At 39.6% G+C, this 21,526-nt stretch overlaps 1 protein-coding gene across 2 annotated transcripts in view; it reads right to left on the reverse strand.

Annotated features, from left to right (window-relative positions):
• The window catches only part of TRIM33 (tripartite motif containing 33), a 146,851-nt gene extending 125,568 nt beyond the window's left edge, over positions 1-21,283 (reverse strand). For both annotated transcript variants that reach the window (XM_065898214.1, XM_065898215.1), the window contains exon 1: positions 20,758-21,283. In XM_065898214.1, coding sequence (XP_065754286.1) covers positions 20,758-21,283 — 526 coding nt within the window. The remainder of the gene's footprint in view (positions 1-20,757) is intronic.
• Positions 21,284-21,526: the final 243 nt, after the last annotated feature.

The raw sequence follows: 21,526 nt of genomic DNA on the forward strand, positions 1-21,526 counted from the left end.
CCAGAAAATTCCAAAAAGCAAAACTTTAATTTGTCATGTGCTGGCAACTATTTACATAGCATTTACATTGTGTTAGGTGTTATAAATAAACTAGAGATAATTTAAAGTACATAAAAGAACAGGTTACATGCAAATACTATAGATTTCAGAACAAAAAATAAAATATCTCCAAGATACAATTTTAAATGAAAAAATTGGGGACCTCCCTGGTGGTCCAGTGGATTAAGACTCTGCACTCCTGATGCAGTGGGCCTGGGTTCGATCCCTGGTCGGCGAACTAGATCCCACATGGATGCCACAACTAAACATGCTGCAATGAAGATCCCGTGTGCCTCAACTAAGACCGTCCCAGCCAAAATGAATAAATAAATCTTTTTTTAAAAATAAATAAATGAGGGGCTTCCCTGGTGGTACAGTGGTTGAGAGTCCGCCTACCGATGCAGGGGACACGGGTTCGTGCCCCGATCCAGGAGGGTCCCACATGCCACCGAGCAGCTGGGCCCGTGAGCCATGGCAGCTGAACCTGCGCGTCCGGAGCCTGTGCTCCGCAACGGGAGAGGCCACGACAGTGAGAGGCCCATGTATCGCAAAAAATAAATGAATAAATAAATAAATAAAAATAAATAAATGAAAAATTTTAATGTTTCCATTTACATAAAACAGAAAAATGATTTTGGGTTTTTTTTTCTTTTTAACTTTTTGTTTTATATTGGAGTATAGCCAATTAACAATGTTGTGATAGTTTCAGGTGCACAGCAAAGGGACTCAACCATACATATACACATATCCATTCTCCCCCAAACTCCCCTCCCATCCAGGCTGCCACATAATATTGAGCAAGTTCCCTGTGCTATACAGTAGGTCCTTTTTGGTTATCCATTTTAAACACAGCTGTGTGATTTTTATTTGTATTTACATAGGGTCAGGTCTCATTATTCACAGCAGTTGTTTTATAAAGTTGCTACAAAAAGGAATTAGTGGATACTGAACCATAACTAGGAGAAACACAGGGTTAGGTTCCTGCGAGACTCTGGTCAGAACATTTAAAACAACCAATCAATACACTACCTTGTTTTATGTGTATTTCTGTTTAATATACTTTAGTTAATATACTGGGTTTGCCAAAATGTTCGTTCGGTTTTTTCCATATGATGGCTCTAGTAGTACTTAGTCGTTTTTCACTTCATTCGAAACAGTTTTGTTAGACTGTACTGTGACAGCCGTCATATCAGCATGCATTTTAAAAAAACTTATCAAAATTGGTGCATTTTGGGCTTCCATGGTGGCACAGTGGTTGAGAGCCCGCCTGCCGATGCAGGGGACATCGGTTCGTGCCCTGGTCCAGGAAGATCCCACATGCCGCGGAGCGGCTGGGCCCGTGAGCCATGGCCGCTGAGCCTGAGCGTCTGGAGCCTGTGCTCCACAACGGGAGAGGCCACAACAGTGAGAGGCCCGTGTACCAAAAAAAAAAAAAAAAAAAAAAAAAATTGGTGCATTTTTGTGTAGCCATTTTAATATTGAAGATGGAAGAAAAAAGCAACATATTTGCTTTATTTATAGGCCTATTATGCTTTATTATTTCAAGAAAGGTAAAAACACAACTGAAATGCAAAAAAAGATTTGTGCAGTGTATAGAGAAGGTGCTGTGACTGACTGAATATGTCAAAAGTGGTTTGCGAAGTTTCATGCTGGAGATTTCTCGCTGGATGATGCTCCACGGTCGGGTAGACCAGTTGAAGTTGATAGCGATCAAATCAAGACATTGAGAAACTCAACACTATACCACGCGGGAGACAGCCGACATACTCAAAATATCCAAATCAAGCATTGAAAATCATTTGCACCAGCTTGGTTATGTTAATCGCTTTGATGTTTGGGTTCCACATAAGTTAAGCGAAAAAAACCTAAATGACTGTATTTCTGCATGCAATTCTCTACTGAAACGTAACAAAAACTTTCCATTTTTAAAACAAATTGTGATGGGCAATGAAAAGTGGATACTGCACAATAATGTGGAATGGAAGAGATCGTGAGGCAAATGAAATGAACCACCACAAACCACACCAAAGGCCGGTCTTCATCCAAAGAAGGTGATGTGTATATGGTGGGATTGGAAGAGGGTCCTCTATTATGAGCTCCTTCCGGAAAACCACACGATTAATTCCAACAAGTACTGCTCCCAATTAAACCAACTGAAAGCAGCACTTGACGAAAAGCATCCGGAATTAGTCAACAAAAAACGCATAATCTACGACCAGGATGACGCAAGACTGCATGTTTCTTTGATGACCAGGCAAAAACTGTTACAGCTTGGCTGGGAAGTTCCGATTCATCTGCCATATTCACCAGACATTGCATCTTTGAACTTCCATTTATTTCGGTCTTTAAAAATTGTCTTAATGGAAAAAATTTCAATTCCCTGGAAGACTGTAAAAGGCATCTGGAACAGTTCTTTGCTCAAAAAGATTAAAAAGTTTTGGGAACACAGAATTATGAAGTTGCCTGAAAAATGGCAGAAGGTAGTGGAACAAAATGATGAATATGTTGTTCAATAAAGTTCTTGATGAAAATGAAAAATGTGCCTTTTAAAAATATATTTATTTGGCTGTGCCGGGTCTTAGTTGCAGCAGGTGGGCTCCTTAGTTGTGGCTCACAGGCTCCTTAGTTGTGGCATGCAAACTCTTAGTTGCAGCATGCATGTGGGATCTAGTTCCCTGACCAGGGATTGAACCCGGCCCCCTGCATTTGGAGCACAGAGTCTTAACTACTGCGCCACCAGGGAAGTCCCAAATGTGTCTTTTATTTTTACTTTAAAACCAAAGGAACTTTTTGGCCAACCCAATATAATCTTGGTTCATTAACACTGAATTCAAGCCAAAAGCACTATAACTCCAATAATACTATAAATCTCTGAAAAAAGGTTATTAACATGTATTTTCTCAATAAAGCACACAGTCTTCTTGCACTTAAAAACACTAGACAGGGAATTCCCTGGCAGTCCAGTGGTTAGGACTCTGTGCTTTCACCATCTGGGCCCAGGTTCAATCCCTGGTCGGGGAACTAAGATCCCACAAGCCGGGGATGTGGAGTGCAGAGGAAAAAAAAAAAAATCCTCAAGAGCACTTCCCCTCTATGCTTGGGGGCCATTTTAAGCAGTGAAATCACCAAACAAAAAAGCACAAAAATGAGGAAAGCATGGCATAAAACAGACCACAAGAAGGACCGGAGTTTCCAGCATGAAAGCTGAAAAGAAGGCAGAATATTACCATGTTCTCCCTAAGCTTGGAACACATGCATGGAACAACTGGAATTTTTTGCCACTTTGCACATGTCACAAATGAGAAAGTGCCACAATTACTGATTTGGGGGTTACAAATAAATTTTAGTGAGTAGATAAATTCTAAAATACAGAATTCACAAATACTGAGAATTGAGTCTATATAGTTTTTAAATCTCTGGAAGGAAAAACAAAGTTTTTTAAAGTACTTTTTTATTGTGGTAAAAATACATATACATAAAATTTGCCATTTTAACCATTTTCAGGTATCCAATTCTACAGCATTGAACTACATTCACAAAGTTATATAACCATATAACCATCACCGCCAAACTGTCTTCCAAAGTGGCAGCACCACCTTACATTCCCACCAGCAATATACAAGAGTTCTAATTTCTCCATATCCTTGCCAACACTTTGATTTCTTTATTAGACACACCCTAGTAGATGTGGAGTGGTATCTCATGATTTTGATTTACATCTCTAATGACTAATGATCTTGAGCATCTTTTCATGTGTTTATTGGCCACATGTCTTCTTTGGAGAATTGTCTATTCAGATTTTTTGCTCATTATTTAATTGAATTTTGTCTAAATTATGTTGTAAGCATTCTTTATATATTCCAGGTACTAGATTCTTATCTGAGTCTCCTATTCTTGTAGGTTATTTTTTCATCTTCTTGATAATGTCCTTTGATGTACAAAATTTTAATTTTGATTAAGTCCAGTTTATCAACTTTTTCTTTTGTTGCTCATGCTTTTGGTGTTATATTAAGAATCCACTACCAAATCCAAAGTCATGAAAATTTATCTCTATGTTTTCTTTTGAGAGTTTTATGCGTTTAGCTTTTATATTTAGGTTGTTGATCCATTTTGAGTTCATTTTTTTTAATATGGCGGGAGGCAGGCGTCCAACTTTACTCTTTTGCATGTGGAAAATCCAGTTGTTCCAACATCATTTGTTGAAGAAACTATTCTTTCCCCCACTAAATGGATTTGGCACCCCTGTCAAAAATCATCTGGATGTACTGGGAGGACAAATAGATTATTGACACATGTTATATATTGGGGGAGATAGGAACTGGATGAGGACAAGGAGTGGAAAGAAGGCTTCACATTATTTAGCTCTGTATACTTTTTAAACGTTTAAGCCATGTGAAAGTACTACTTATTCAAAAGCTAAAATAAATTCAAGTTTTAAAAATACAATTAAATAGGCAAGCCACAGAATAGGATGTATATCTGACAAAGGACTCGTGCTTGGAATATATAAAGAATTCCACAAAAGCATCTGGGAAAAGGCAGACAACCCATAGGAAAAAAAGTATGGGCACAACTTGAACAAGCATATCACAATAAAAGATATCCAAAGGCCGATAAACATAAAAAAGTGTGCTCGATTTTACAGTTTACCAGGGAAGTGCAAATTAAACTGCAATGCTATCCTACTGCACTGCACGCCCATCAGAACAGCTAAAATGTCAAAGACAGATAATGTTATGTCTTAGTAAGAATATAAAGCAATTAATCTCAAACACTACTGGCAGAAGTGTAAATTGATATAACCACTTAAGAAAACTGTTTGGCAATATCTAGTAAAGCTGAACTCATGTGCAACTTATGACTCGGCAAGTCCACGCTAAGATACGTAATCAACAGAATGTGTGCATATGTTCCCCAAAGGACATGTTAAATGAACACATTCATAATAGTAAAAAACTATAAACTCAAATGATCACCAACATTTGAGTGGATGAATAAATTTTAGTATATTTATACAATGAATGCTGTGAAGGCAATGAACAAACTACCATCATAAGCAATGTGAATAATCTCACAATGTTGAGCAAAAGCAGTCAGTCACAAACTAGTACATACTGTTTAGTTCTATTTAAATAAAATTTTAACACAGGCATATTAACCCATGGTGTTAGAAGTTAGGTTCATAGGTAGTAACAGGAAGGGGACACAAGGAGTACAGGCTTATAGGGTGCTAATAACATACTTTCTCATTCTGGTTGCTAGACTTACAAATGAGTTTATGCGTATTTACTGAACTATATGCTTTTGATTTTTATACTTTCATTTATGTATATTTCAATAGCACATTTACTTTAAAAACTGCACACATCATTAAAAATAAACCAATATTTTAGTCTCCCATCACAAAACTACTCTGTATGAGCAAATCTGTTTACTACCTTGACCATGCTCTCTACTGAAAAGGCAAAGTTTTCATACAACTTTTCTTTGGCATGAGATTGTCTTTTCCCAAGCTTCTGCAAGGATTAAGCAAGTTGTCATGTTTCATGTCACATTAAATGACCCACTGGAGTCAACAGTTAGATCAAACAGACATCAAATGTGTCACTGTAACAAAAATTAATTTCACACTGTTCAGAATCTGGCAGTACACCTGTGAAGTGCTCAAGTGTAACATGCTGCTATGACACATCAACTGAGAACCATTCACCTAATTCCATTTTGAACATGTAAAAACTTGAGTGTTTTTAGAAGTGGGAAGAACACGTAGGTAAATTTCAGAAGTATATTATAATATGGGTTTGGTACAGAATTAGTAAAATTTTGAAGGCACCTATACCATCAGTTAAACAGACTTTTGTGAACTTGCTAATCACCATTTTTCAGCATTTCAATCACTTTACCAAATTTGACTAGACAATTCTCTTACCTTCTTCCCTTACTAGTAAAAATACTAGTCATTCTAATGATGTTTAATTCTTTTTTTTATTTATTTATTTTTGAGGCAAGAAATACGACTTTATTTGGGAAGCCAGCAGACCGAGAAGATGGCAGACTAGTGTCTCTGAACAACCATCTTCTAATGATGCTTAATTCTTATTAAAATATTACAATATCACTTACTGAAACACTCTAAAGGAAAAAGTTTACATAAATAGTTAAGCTTTTAAAACTATGACTTCTAACTAATTATAAATTAATTATATCCAACTCAGATAAAAGTAACTAATCAGATCCAAATAAGGGCAAAGGTAGAAAACTGGCAGTCTGGGTATCATCTGATCAGGAAGGAGTATTTTTAAAGTTTAAACTTTACTCCTTTTAGGTAAGGCAAGCTTTGATACTCCGTAAGCCTTACTACTAGGTGCCCCTGAAGGCATTTATCTGAGGCTGGTCTACTCTCTCCACACGGGAGAGCCACATTTAGGTAAAATTTTACCTCTCTGCCTCAGTTCATTTGTTTAAAAAACAAAAGAGAATAATATTACCTGAGAAAATTTTTATAAGCTAATAAAAAAAACGTAAAAAACATTTAAACTGAAGCTGATATTATTCTACAGGTAAGGAACATGAAGTCTAGTCAGATTCAAATAAACCTGCTCTTATCTAATTCTCTCCTGCCATTACTAATTCAGATACCCCACCTTGAAACCATACAACAAAGTAGGGAATGGAAAACAGAGAAAGAAAATTGGATCAAAGTTAAAACAGCCTGGATTACAGCCAAAAGCCTAAGAGCCAAAATCAGTCACATTGTATGCACATGAGAAGGGAGACCATCACCTGCCAACCAACATTAAGAGCGAAAGCTGTGAATTTCAGCCATGACTAATGCTACTTCTGAACCATATTTCAAAGTAAAAAACCGTGGTTTCATTTTTTTTATTTTTAAGAAATTCTGCCACGATGAAATATTTCATTCTAAATTTTCTAATTTCTCTGTCCACTGCTTTCCTGTGAACTGGGAATATCATGTCCCATACTTAGTCTGGTATTGTCCACACATGTTATACTTTTTTAGCAAAGCTATATGGTAAAAGTGCAGAATAAACACTTTCCCATTAAAGGAAAATAACCCACATTCCACTGTGTCTTGAAAGTGTGACATCTGAAATACACATTTCTCTTTTCTTGTTTGAAAAGGTAAGTATGCACTGGTAACAAATATTTTTGTAAATGTCATGCTATACTTATACATATGCCTATCAAGTTATAACTTTTTCACTGCAATTTGTAGTGCACCAAAAGTCATTACAAAGCAATAAATACCACATACAGTCTTTGTCACAACTACTCATTTTGCCACTGTAGCATGAAAGCAGTCATACACAATACATAAACAAACGGGCTTAAATGTGTCCCAAAAATTTAACATGAAAACAAATTTGAATTTCATAAAATTTTCACATCACAAAGTATTCTTCTTTTGATTTTTGTTCAATGATTTAAAAATGTAAAAATCATTCCTAGCCCACGAGTCATATAAAACCAGGCAGCAGGAAGGTGGTGTAAAACACAAAAGACCCCGAATAGCCAAAGTAAGCTTGAGAATGAAAACTGGAGCTGGAGGAATCAGGCTCCCTGACTTCAGACTATACTACAAAGCTACAGTAATCAAGACAGTATGGTACTGGCACAAAAACAGAAATACAGATCAATGGAACAGCATAGAAAGCCCAGAGATAAACCCACGCACATATGGTCACCTTATCTTTGATAAAGGAGGCAAGAGTATACAATTGCGAAAAGACAACCTCTTCAATGGGTGGTGCTGGGAAAACTGGACAGCTACATATAAAGGAATTAAATTAGAACACTACCTAACACCAGGCATAAAAATACTGAAAATGGATTAATGACCTAAATGTAAGGTTATAAAACTTAGAGGAAAACATAGGCAGAACACTCTATGACATAAATCACAGCAAAATCCTTTTTAATCCACCTCCTAGAGAAATGGAAATAAAAACAAAAATAAACAAATCGGACCTAATGAAACTTAAAAGCTTTTGCACAGCAAAGGAAACCGTAAAAACAGACGAAAAGGCAACCCTCAGAATGGGAGAAAATATTTGCCAACGAAGCAACTGAGAAAGGATTAATCTCCAAAATATACAAGCACCTCATGCAGCTCAATATCAAAAAAACAAACAACCCAATCCAAAAATGGGCAGAAGAACTAAATAGCCATTTCTCCAAAGATATACAGATTGCCAACAAACATAAAACGATGCTCAACATCACTAATCATTAGAGAAATGCAAATCAAAACTACAGTGAGGTATCACCTCACACAGGTCAGAATGGTCATCATCAAAAACTCTACAAACAATAAATGCTGGAAAGGGTGTGGAGAAAAAGGAACCCACTTGCACTGTTGGTGGGAATGTAAACTGATATAGCCACTATGGAGAACAGTATGGAGGTTCCTTAAAAAACTAAAAATAAGGGCTTCCCTGGTGGCATAGCAGTTAAGAATCCGCCTGCCAATGCAGGGGACACGGTTTCAAGCCCTGGTCTGGGAAGATCCCACATGCCGCGGAGCAACTAAGTTCATGTGCCACAACCACTGAGCCTGTGCTCTAGAGCCTATGAGCCTCAACTACCGAAGCCCACAAGCCTAGAGCCTGTGTTCCTCAACGAGAAGCCACCACAATGAGAAGCCCATGCACCTCAAAGAAGAGTAGCCCCCGCTGCTGCAACTAGAGAAAGCACGCATGCAGCAACAAAGCCCCAACTCAGCCATAAATAAATAAATAAATTTTTTTAGAAAGTAAAAATAGAACTACCATTATGACCCAACAATCCCACTACTGGGCATATACCGTGAGAAAACCATAATTCAAAAAGAATCATGTAGGGCTTCCCTGGTGGCGCAGTGGTTGAGAATCTGCCTGCCAATGCAGAGGACACGGGTTCGAGCCCTGGTCTGGGAAGATCCCACATGTCGCGGAGCAACCACTGAGCCTGCGTGTCTGAAGCCTGTGCTCCACAACAAGAGAGGCCGTGACAGTGAGAGGCCCACGCACCACAATGAAGAGTGGCCCCCGCTCACTGCAACTAGAGAAAGCCCTCGCACTGAAACGAAGACCCAACATGGTCAAAAATTAAAAATAAAAAAAATTTTTTTAAAAAGTCATGTACCACAATGTTCACTGCAGCACTATTTACAATAGCCAGGACACGGAAGCAACTTAAGTGTCCTTCGACAGTGGTATAGATAAAAAAGATGTGACACATATATACAATGGAATATTACTCAGCCCTAAAAAGAAACGAAATTGAGTTATCTGTAGTGAGGTGTATGGGCCTAGAGTCTGTCACACAGAATGAAGTATGACAAAGAGCAAAACAAATAGAGTATCCTAACACACATATATATGGAATCTAAAAAAAATGGTTCTGATGAACCTAGGGGCAGGACAGGAATAAACATGCAGATGCAGAGAATAGACTTGAGGCCACAGGGAGGGGGAAGGGTAAAGCTGGGACGAAGTGAGAGAGTAATGCTGACATACCTACACTACCAAATGTAAAACAGATAGCTAGTAGGAAGCAGCAGCATCACACAGGGAGATCAGCTAGGTGCTTTGCGACCACCTAGAGGGGTGGGATAGGGAGGGTGGGAGGGAGACGCATGGTGGGGGGATATGGGGATATACGTATGCATATAACTGATTCACTTTATTACATAGCGGAAACTAACACAACACTGTAAAGCAATTATACTCCAATAAAGATACTGAAAAAGGACAACAACAACAACCAGGCAGCAGGCTAGATTTGGCCCATGGGCAGTATTTTGCCAACCCCTGATCTAAAGTAAGGTCCAACAATTAACAAGCACAGAACTTCCAATTAGAATTTTATTGCCTCACTCAAATAGGAAAAGAACCAAAGATTATCCACTGTTTAAGGAAGCCTTTGAGACAAGAAGAGATGAAGATAAAAAGAAAAAAACAAAGTTAGAAAATAAAGTCAAGGACTTCCCTAGTGGCACAGTGGTTAAGACTCCGTGCTCCCAATGCAGGAGGCCTGGGTTCGATCCCTGGTCAGGGAACTAGATCCCACATGCATGCTGCAACTAAGAGTTCACATGCTGCAACTAAGACTCAACACAACCAAATAAATAAATAAACCAATATTTTTTTTATAAAAAAGAGAAAGGGAAGAAAGAAAATAAAGTCAAGGTGATCTTTCAGAATGTCAGCTGAATAAGAAAGTAAAGAGAAGGGGAATTCCCTGTTGGGCCAGTGGTTAAGACTTGGCACTTTCACTGCCGAGGGCCCCAGTTCCATCCCTGGTCAGGGAACTAAGATTCCACAAGCATCGTGGTGAGGCCAGAAAAAAAAAAAAGAAAGAAAGAAAACAAAGAGAAGGAAAGCATAAGAGAAAACGTAGGAGAGAGTATGAACCCAGTAGCTCCAACATTCAAATAGAAACAGTTCCAAAAAGAGTGAGAGAAAGGGGGGCCTGAAGGGGAAGGGCATGAAGAGAGAGAGTCCTTATGAAAAAATTTTTTAAGTTTAAACTTTTTCTTACTATAAATGAAGAGTAGAAGACTAAAAGAAAAAGCACAGTGAACTTTTAAAAACGATAAAGGAAAAAAAATAGCAACAATCACTATATTCCAGAAAAGGATGAAGAAATATTAAAAGGTTCCAAGAAGAGGTAAATAAAACCCAATTGGGGTTGTACAAGGGAGCAAAATCAGACTAGCATGAGCAACACTGACTACTTTAAAACAAGGGAGGAGATACCTTCAAAGTTCTGAAGAAAAACAAATTTGAACCTGGAATTCCATATCCAGTCAAACTACCATTTAAATAGAAGAATAAAATAAAGAGCTTCAAAAAGTCTCCGAAATTTTACTCTTAACGATTCTTTCTTAGTATGTACAAACAAGGGAGTAAACAAAGAATGGGGAAGCCTGTGTAAAATAATTAGAAGCAAGACTCTCCTCATGAGGCAGGCTTGAAAGATTACACCCTCAGTTAGAAGGGTGCATAAGCAAATAATAATAGTAAAACTTAAAAAAAAATAAATCAGACAATTAGCATAGGAAAAAAAAAAACTGTCACTCCCTGGTTTCAGAGTGAGGGAAAAAATTTTCTCCTGAGAAGTTTCAAATACAGGTTAGCCTATAAGGTAAACATCTGCCAGTTCTAAGAAACACCTAATCAACATCTGCCAGTTCTAAGAAACACCAAACTAAAAATTAACATCAGTGACTTTTCACTGGTGGTACCTGACAGAAGCAAGGACAAAATACTCTTTGGAGGCTTGTTTCCAAAAATCAGGTCTGGCAGAGTTCATAGTTAAAGCCCTAGTAAACACACTCAAACTCCAAAACTATAAAACACTGGAGAACACCATCTATAATAATCAGGAATAGGCAGAAGCAAGTAATAGTAAAATAGGACCTCAAGAACTTTAGATAATGGAATTATCAAATATAAATATGAAATAAGCATACTTCAGATATTTAAAAAGTAAAAAGTAAAATGAAAAACAAGAAAACAAAGCAAACACAGCTAAATGTAATTTAAGGGAAGCCATTTATAGTAAAAACAAAATATAAAATATATCAGAATAACTCATAAAAGACATACAAGACTTTTCTAGGAAAAAAGCTATATAATATTCAAAAATAAAAGATTTAAGCAAATGGAAAGGCATGCAATGTTTCTGAACAGGCAGATACCATATTGTAAAGATGGCATTTTCTCCCAAATTAATCTATATATTCAAAGCAATTCCAACAAAAATGCTGACAAGTTTTTAAAATGAACTTTCACAACATGATTCTAATATGTTTAAGAGCTAAAAGCCAAGATCAGTCAAGATAATCTTTAAGATGAACAAGGTATATGTGGAGGGGGATGAAATTACCTTAACGAATAACAAAGTTTACTATAGCTTTATAATAAGCAATAAAGGAGGAAAAATGGGGGAAAAACTGATTTTTAAAAAACCTCTCATATATCAAAAGACAGCTCTCTAAAGAATAAAGAGAAAAGTCAAGTGTATTAGTTTATTGCTGTGTAACAAATTACCCCAAAACTTAATGGGGTAAAACAATAATTCCTTATCTTTCAGTTTCTTTGAGTCAGGAATCTGGGAGTGATATGGCAAGTGGTTCTCTCTGAGCCTCTAATGAGGCTGCAGTCAGATGTCAGCCAGGACTGCAGTCATCTGAAAACCTGACCATGCTGGAATATCCACCTCCAAAGTGGCTCATTCCCATGGCTGGGAAGTTGGTGCTGGATGTTAACAGACCCCAGTTCTTTACAGAACTGCAAGAGTGATAGTTGTTTTCGCCTAGAACAAGGAATCCAAAGACTAAGGAAAAAGCTGTATACCTTTAATGAAGCCTCAGAAGTCACTGTTAATTCTGCTATACTCTCTTGGTCACCAAACAAGCCCTGAGTCACTGTGAGAAGAGACTAAAGAAGGGTGTGAATACCAGAAGAGAAGAACACTGGGGCCACCTCAGAGGCTGGCTACCACACTAAGCCATAGTAGGCTAAGAACAAATCTTCAATTTACATAACCAACAAAGGATCAGTATGTAGAACTTACCAAGAATTCTTGTAAATCAAAACAAAAAAACGTTAGCAAACTAAAAAAAATAGAAGACAAATGGACAAGTAATTCACAGAAGCAACAACATAAATCGCACGTAACAAGCATTCAAAAAGTATTTTTCCCTAGAACCACGTAATTCATGCTATTTACGTATCATAAAGGCATAGAATTTAAATATTTTTCTAAAAATGATGCATTTATGTTCATTCATCCTTGTTTTTTCCCACTTCCCCTTGAGACCAATGTCCATTCTGGAAGCTGGCTAAGGATGAAGGTACAATTTGTGGCCACAGAGGAGACACAGATTAATGTATCCAACACCATGATCCCAACCTCAGAACTTGTCCTCTGGAAAATAAAATGATAGAACTCAGTCAACCAGTAATAAATATGAAAAAAAAAAAATCAGCAGATCTACAGCACACTATTTACAAAAGGTCAATTTTAGTTATTAAGTACTTTTTTCCTCTTTACATTTACATTTGGGGCAAGCTCTTTATGAACTGTGATGGGTACCCCAAAATGAAGGACTATAAATGCATGAATCTGCCACCTTCTACTATTCCATGGTTTGACACTCTTCCTAATGACTTTACATTATCACTTGGTTATAGCCCCTTTAAAGAAGCAGGTCTCTGGGCTTCCCTGGTGGCGCAGTGGTTGAGAGTCCACCTGCCGAAGCAGGGGACAGGGGTTCGTGCCCCAGTCCGGGAAGATCCCACATGCCGCGGAGCGGCTGGGCCCGTGAGCCATGGACGCTGAGCCTGCGCGTCCAGAGCCTGTGCTCTGCAACAGGAGAGGCCACAGCAGTGAGAGGCCCGCGTACCGCAGAAGCAGGTCTCAAACTTTTTGGTCTCATAATCCCTCTTACATTCTTAATCATCAAGGACCTAAAAAGCATTTGTTCAGATGGGTTTTATCCATCTATGTGTACAGTATTAGAAATAAAAACTGAAGATTTTTAAATATTTAAAATTGTAATAAATAATAGCAAATTAATAATCTGTTTCATTAAAATTAAATACTTTATTAATTCATTTAAAAATAAACACATTAAATAATAAATAAAAATAAACACACTGCATGTTTAAATAACATTTTTAACAGAAATAACTAATTTCCAAAACCAAAAAATTTTTTTAGTAAAGAGTGGCACTGATTTCACTTTTAAATCTCTTTAATGTTTAGTTTAATAGAAGATGTCTGTATATACCCTTTTGCATTTAATCTGTTGTGAGAGATTTTTTGTTTGAAGACTATAAAGAAAACTTGGCCTCATATAACCATGTACTTAAGAAAAGGGAAGAGTATTTTAACAGTCTTTTCAGACAATCTGTGGATATTCTTCTTTGATACATTCAAAAAATTTAAAGTGTTTTATTTATTTCTTAAACATCAGTTGCAATGTGAAATTTCAAACTATAGTGATGAACTTTTACTACGCCCTTACATTAAAATCTATTGGTCTATTTTGCACTTTGAATCTTTTTCCTATGCCTGATTTTGTAACATGATGCATTGGTCATTTGGCAAATACTGGTTCACTATGTAGATCTTCCAAATGATGACATTTCATTACACGATATCAAAAAAAAAGTGTTAATATCACTACCAATCTCATCAGAAAAGCTTTTAAATATTGAGAAGCTGTCAAGCTCATGGTGGCATATACAAGTTTCCCAAAAATCCTAATTTTCATTTAAAAGCTCAATTTTTATCACTGGCAACATATAACAACATCAGTTGTTTCTCTTGAAGTGACAAGGCTCAATTCATTCATTTTAAAGAAAATATCTGCCAAATATCCATTCTTGAAAACCACAGTTTGTTACTCATTCTTTCAAGTAAAAATTATTTTCCAAGAAAAAAAGCAGCTAATTCAACTTGGAATTCAAACAACTGCACAAGTACTTTTCTTATTGCACTTCAGTCTGCAGCAGAAGCACTTTATGCATTATCCCATTTCATCGCACAGAATATTAAGGATAAAGATTTTTAAAATAGGGATGTCCCTGGTGGTCCAGTGGGTAAGACTCCATTCCCGATGCGTGGGGCCCGGGTTCAATCCCTGGTCGGGGAACTAGATCCCGCACGCCACAACTAAGACCCGGTGCAGCCAAAATAAAATAAATATTAAAAAAAATATATTTTAAAAACAAGTTTCACTGCTTCATCAAGGACATAAAAGTAAAACTAACATAACTTTTGTTGGTGGCGGTGGTTTTACTCTAAGTATGTGATGGTAAAGTTACAATAACTTTTAGAGTGCTTTGGAGGCACTATCTTAATTCCTGCTAAGGTGCCAAGCAGTCTTACCCATCATTGCTTTTGTATTATTTATACAAATGTCAGAACAGTGAATAAGGCAAATAATGAATCAGTGTTATAATGAAAACAGTTTCAACTCTGCCAACACCTGAAAGGGTATCAGAGACAATCCCCCGTACCCCCTAACTCAGAGTTTCATGGACCAACTTTGAGAACGTACTTTAAGGTACTATTCTCATTTAGTGTCTGCTTAGAGGAGTATATATAAGGAAATGAAAAGCAGTTAGATTCCCCTAACTGAAATTTTTGGTGTACAGATATTAAACCTTGTAAAAACTTAGGATTTAGAACATGAGTTTACAAGTTTTTACACTGTAAGTTTTAGGCAGCTGAAGAGAGGTTTGGAATACAAATTACTTTGTCTGGTGTGCTGTACTTCATTAGATGTCAGGAAAACCTAGAAAAACACCAACAATTTGCCTTCCTGCCTCTTCTTTTCTGCTTACTGTGAGATAGAGGTAATCACAAAGGCAACAGCAGTACAATTTATTGGGGGCTTACCAGGCGCCAGGCACTCTATGAAGCAATTTACAATGTACTAACTCATTTAATCTGCACAATTAACACTATGAAATAGGTAGTATTATTACTCTCAATTTATGGATGTTAAGTAACATATCCACAGTCATTCTAGTAGTAAATAAAGGAGCTCAAAAATGAATGCAGGCAGTCTGACTCCTGGTGAAATGCACTCCTGAATTGTGTGCATTTCACCAACCACAATGCCGTAAGATATTAAAAAGTGTTTTTCTTTGATACGTCTGTAATGACTGATTGCTGATGACTATGTTATCATTCAAAAACTCAAGCATATTTATGTCAAACAGAGCATTAGAGAAAGTAGGACCTAAAAAAATCCCGAAACAGATAAGCCACACCCAGAACTAGCAAACTGCTAAATATTACATGTACTCCTGGGACAAGAACTTCCAAGAGCTCAAACAGAAGATTCCCCTGAGTGGCTCACCATGCTCAGTGATAAAACAGGACCACTGTGAGGAGGTGCTCTTCACACTACACCCAGAGTTATTCCCTCCCACTTACCACATGATTGTTGCCATCTCAGACTTTTCACAAAAAGTTGAAGATTCATAAACAGAATCATTTTTCCACGTTGATTATTCCCCACAAAAGATGAGAATATTAAACTTATGTAGATGTAAAAAATTAGCATAAAAGACAATAACAGAATCACACAGAATTTTACTGGATAGGAACTCAACTTCATATTGCAAACCTGGAGAGGCTGTCTAGGTGACTTGCCCAAGGCTACACAGCATATTAACAGCAGAACCCAATGCAAGTTACTCCCAATCCAGATAATCATCCACATCACCATGCTGTCTATGCCTTACTACAAAAGTCTCACCTCCTTCAAGAGTTCATTTGAGAGGTTGTTCAGATGCATCAATGCATATTTGTATTTTTACTGATACATTATAGATTGTACATACCCACTACTGATAGCTATTCTGACTGAACCTGAAATAAACCTAAAAAAATAAAAGTCACAAAAGCACTTTAAAAAGCTCACAATTGAGATTCAACAAATATTAACTAAATTATCTATTTTGATTTTCCTTTTCCAAATATTCCAACAGCACATAAATCAGTCTTTCTCCTCAAAATATTTAAATCCATGTCTCTCAAAGTGTGGCAGGTTCCAGAATCAGAATCACATGATACTTGTTAAAAATTCAAATCCTAGTGTCATCCCCAAGTCAATTGAAACAGTCTCTGAAACTCCCAAAATGGTATTTTAAAAAGCTCTCCAGATGATTATTCATCCAAAAGTTACATTCACTCTACAATATTCTAGTGGGAAACAAGGAACAAACGAGTAAACAAAAACAAGTAAACATTCTGGACTTTAGCTGTCCTATGAAGAAATAAAGATAATATGTCAAAGAGTGACCTGGAGGACTACAATTGTCCCTCAGCAATCTCAGGGGATTGGTTCCAAAACCCCCATCAGATACAGAGAGCCAACTGTACCTTAAAAGGAGCAGCCAGACACAGAATTTTCAGGGCAGTGAAAATACTATGTATGATATTATAATGGCGAATACATGTCACTATACATTTGTTCAAACCCTTAGATTGTGCAACACTAATAGTGAACCCTAACATAAACTGTGGACTCTGGGTGATTATGATGTAGGGCCATCAACTCTAAAAAATGCAGCACACTAGTGAGGGATGTTGATAATGGGAGAAACTATGTAGGCCTGGGGAGAAGGGATATATGGGAAATCTCCATATCTTCCATTTAATTTTGCTGTAAATCTAAAACTGCTCTTTAAAAATAAAGCCCTAAAAAAAAAAAAAAAAAAAAAAAGTGATCAAGAGAAGGTCTTTCTTTAGAGGCAATTTGAAGTGAGGAGCCCTTCACTTAAGAACAGTGGTTCTCTTGGGGTTTCCCTGGTGGCGCAGTGGCTAAGAATCTGCCTGCCAATGCAGGGGACATGGGTTTGAGCCCTGGTCCAGGAAGGTCCCACATGCCACAGACCAACTAAGCCCCTGTGACACAACTACTGAGTCTGCACTCTAGAGCCCACATGCCAGAACTGAGCCCACGTGCCGCAACTACTGAAGCCCGCATGCCTAGAACCCGTCCTCTGCAACAAGAGAAGCCACGTCATGAGAAGCCCGTGCACCGCAACGAAGAGTAGCCCCCGCACGCAGCCACGAAGACACAACACAGGCATAAATACATAAATCAATAAATAAATTTTATATATATATAAAAAAGAATAGTGGTTCTCAAACTTAGTGTGCATCAAAATCACCTGGAGGACTTACTAAAAATGATTTCTGGTTTGAAGGTCTTGAGTGGGGCCCAAGAATTTGCATTCCTAACAAGATTGCAAATGACGCTGATGCTGCTAGTCCAGAAACCACACTTGGAGAATCATCGATCTGAAGGGAACAGCTAAAAGGTTTGAATAACTCTGGTGTGTTAGAGAAACAGAAAAAAAGTCCATTAGAAGGGAGGGTAATGTCATTGTTTTGGGACCACTTAAGATGGTGAACTAAACTACCAACCATGGATACCCAGACCAGAAATGGAATCACAGGTTGTTCAATAATACCTTACATTTGCAAAGCATTTCACAGTTTATAAAAGCATTTTCACTTTCATTATTTAATACGATTTAGTGAGATATAAGTGAAGGACTATTAGCTACATGTAGAGATAAAGAAGCTGAAGGACAGAAACATGAACCTGAGGGAACCAGAAAACAATTAAGGGGCAGAACTATGTCCCCTGACTCCAAATCCAGTGTTACTTCCAGAACAGCATGTTCCATTTTTTTAAACAGCTAAGCAAAGGATACATACAGGAGTTGATACTAAGTTACTTTCTAGACTCCCTGCCTAAAAACATGATGGCTTCCAGACTTAATTTGTTTTAGATACCAGTTAGAAAGCAACACTGCCTTAAGATTGACAGTATTTAGTCCCATCTACTTATTTCTCCTAGTTCAAAAACAAAAGATGGAGAAATGAAGAGGGAATTTACACACTATTATTCTCTCTCCTGCATAAGTAACACAGAACTAATTTCATAACCTCAGTCCCTCAGCCACATCAATCAAACACAATTTTCATCTTGTGTTCACTCTAAATCTCTCACCTAATCCAGGTTCCCACAAGAACACTGAATCCTACATGTCTTACTACATTCAGTGAGGCCATGAGCAGTTAGTTATACACCCATTATCCACCCTCTATATACCCATTATCATTTAGAATCTTCTCCATCAATCAAACCATTACTCTTAACATTCTTACCTGTAGATCTCAGTAATACTTCAAACCCAAAACTGAAATAACTATATCCTCCCTCCACCCCACACACACCTGCTTCTGTGCCTGAATTCTTTTATTTGCATTAATAACATTGCCACCCACCAAACAAGAAACCTGGAACTTGGCCTAGACACGTGTGTCTCTCTCACTCCAGTCTCAATTGGCCTCTCATATCCATTCCCACAGCTACTTACAATTAGTTACCACTAATAATAAACTAGCTGCCATTTCACTAATAACTAGCATGTACTAGTCACTTAACACACTTCATTCTATCAATAACTGTATGAGGTAGGTAATTTTGTCCTTGTAAAAGTAACAAGTAGGAAGTGACAAAGTAGGCATCCAAACTCAAATGTTTCTCCCAAAGTCCATACCTTTCCCCCATACCAAAACACTTCCTTCTTTAACACCTTATATCAGTCCTTTACTACCTACTCCAAATGCTAATTTCTCCCCTAGATTACTGCCAGGATTCTCCTAACTGGCCCTGCCTTGGATCTTTTCTTCCCTTACCCTTCAATGTGCCCCCAAGTGATCTTTCTAGATCATAAATGTGATCCTTTTATCTTCCTGATACAAAAATCTGTTAGGGACTCCCTTTAATCTATCTACACTGTACAGGATACATTCTACAGGATGAATCCCAAACCCTTTAGTACAAGTCCACAATCCCTTCCGTACCTGAAGTTCCAAAATTCAAAAGCTTTGAAATTTTAAAGTTTTTTCATAATTCTGCAACAAAACCCACTCTGAATTGCAAGAGGTTATTGGTCTATCCCATCATAATGATATTCACATACTTCACTGCAGAAACATTAATATTTGATAATGAGTTGTTAACCCAGACCCTGCAGTAGTGTTAGAGACCTTACCAGGAAAAAGAAAAATTTCCAACCTATTCTGATGTCTAAAACACACCTGGTCTCAAGGGTTTCAGGTAAGGCACTGCAGACCCCCTACCTATTCAGCCCATCAAACCAACCTAATTTCCACCAATCACCTTACACATCGCTTAGCTCCAGGGATGTGTAAGGTGCCCTGTGCCCTGAAAACTCTCCAACCCAGGGAGCTACTCACCCTTCAAGAAACCTACTCAAGGGTTTCCTTTTCAGTGAAGTTTCCTTGACCTTCTCTTGATTGTGCCACAACCACTGTACCAAGGACCCACCTCCACTGCTGTACCTTATGTTTGTTTCCCCTATGTTGGACTGTGAATGAGGTCCTCATTGAGTATTTTATCCAATTCTAGCACAGTATCCGAAACACTAAGTGTTCATTAATGTACAAGGAACTGAAATTCATGCCCAGCTCTCCCTAACCCCCAATTCCCTTCAAAGTTCATTTCTCCTTCACCCCTAAACGTTAAGATTTTTCCCTATCCATGCAGGCCCCTCACAGCTATTTTGCTTCCAGAGTTCCTCCTTCTCAATGTCATCCTAAAATTACTCTCTACCAGACGGCTTCTCGTAGCCCCAAATTCTCTAATGCCCTTTAACCTCCCTAGTCCTTCTTTCCCCTAGCTTTGAACAGATCAAATCCTCTCCCTCTAAGGCAATTCATCTTCACTGCCCTTATCTCTGAACTACTACCTCAACACCTCTCGCGCCTAGGCCTTCCCTCCAAAATGCTTCTCACAAGCGGATTCCCAGACCCCCTCTTCTCTCACAGTCCGTTCCACCCGCTCCCGAACCTGCGCTCGGCCAGAGTCCACCCCTTCCCGGCCCGTATCCGCACATCGCGAACCTCCCCTGCAGCCGGTGTCCCCTCCCCCAGCCTCTCGCAGCCGGCACCCCTCCCTTCACCCTCCCCGTATCTCTGGAGGTCCAGCTTCTCGGGAAACTGTCCCAGGAGCCGTGTCTTTCACCTCAGACCCCTTAGGATTACGCCGGTCCGAGCAGCCCCGGGCCCGAACACCTCCGTACCCAGATCCTCCTCGGCACCGCAAATCCCCTTCGGCCCAGACCTCGGGCCGGGCCTCCCGCTCACCTTGCTGGATGTCGCCGTTGCTGCCCCCCGGGATGGGCACGTTGAGTTGGCGCTCGGGCTCCGGCAGACAGCGCAGGCAGAAAGAGTGAAGACAGGGCAGCAGCTTGGGCTCCGCCTCACGCCGGCTCTGCAGGCTCTGCTGACACACGGCGCAGGTGTCCAGGAGCGAGGCTGGCGGACCAGGAGGCGGCCCCGCCGAGGGACCCGGAGCAGGAGCCGAAGCCGGAGCTGGGGCCGGCGTCGATACCGCCCCCCCGGGAATTCCAGGGCCCACTGAGGCTGCAGGGGCTGAGGCAGCCGGGGCCGAGCCCGAGGAGGCCGCGGCCACCCCCCCGTCGTCGGGCCCGGCCGCGCCGCTCTCCGCGCCGGCCCTGCCGCCTTCCTCCTCCTCCTCCTCCACCAACACCGCGGCGAGAGGCGGCTCCGCCTCCTGCGCCGCGGGCCCGGCGGCCCCGGCAGTTACCGGCGCGCTGCTGCTGCCCCCGCCGCCGCTCTCAGCCTCGCCACCGCCTTTGTTTTCCGCCATGTTTTCCTCTTTGAACCCGCCGGACCGCCCCGCGCCGCCCGCCGCCGCCGCCGCCCCCAGCCCCAGCCGCAGCCGCAACGAGAGCGGCCGCCGAGAGCGAGCAGGCAAGCGAACGAAGGAACGAGAACGCGCGCGCACGCGGCGCCCCCACCCTCGCGTCGCACGGTTGCAAGAGGGCGGGCGCGGCGCGCGCACGTACGCACGGACGTCCTCCGGAGGGAGGCGGGAACTTGGGGCGCGGGC

The sequence above is a fragment of the Phocoena phocoena genome, chromosome 1 (genome assembly GCF_963924675.1).
Source record: "Phocoena phocoena chromosome 1, mPhoPho1.1, whole genome shotgun sequence".
Lineage (NCBI taxonomy): Eukaryota > Metazoa > Chordata > Mammalia > Artiodactyla > Phocoenidae > Phocoena > Phocoena phocoena.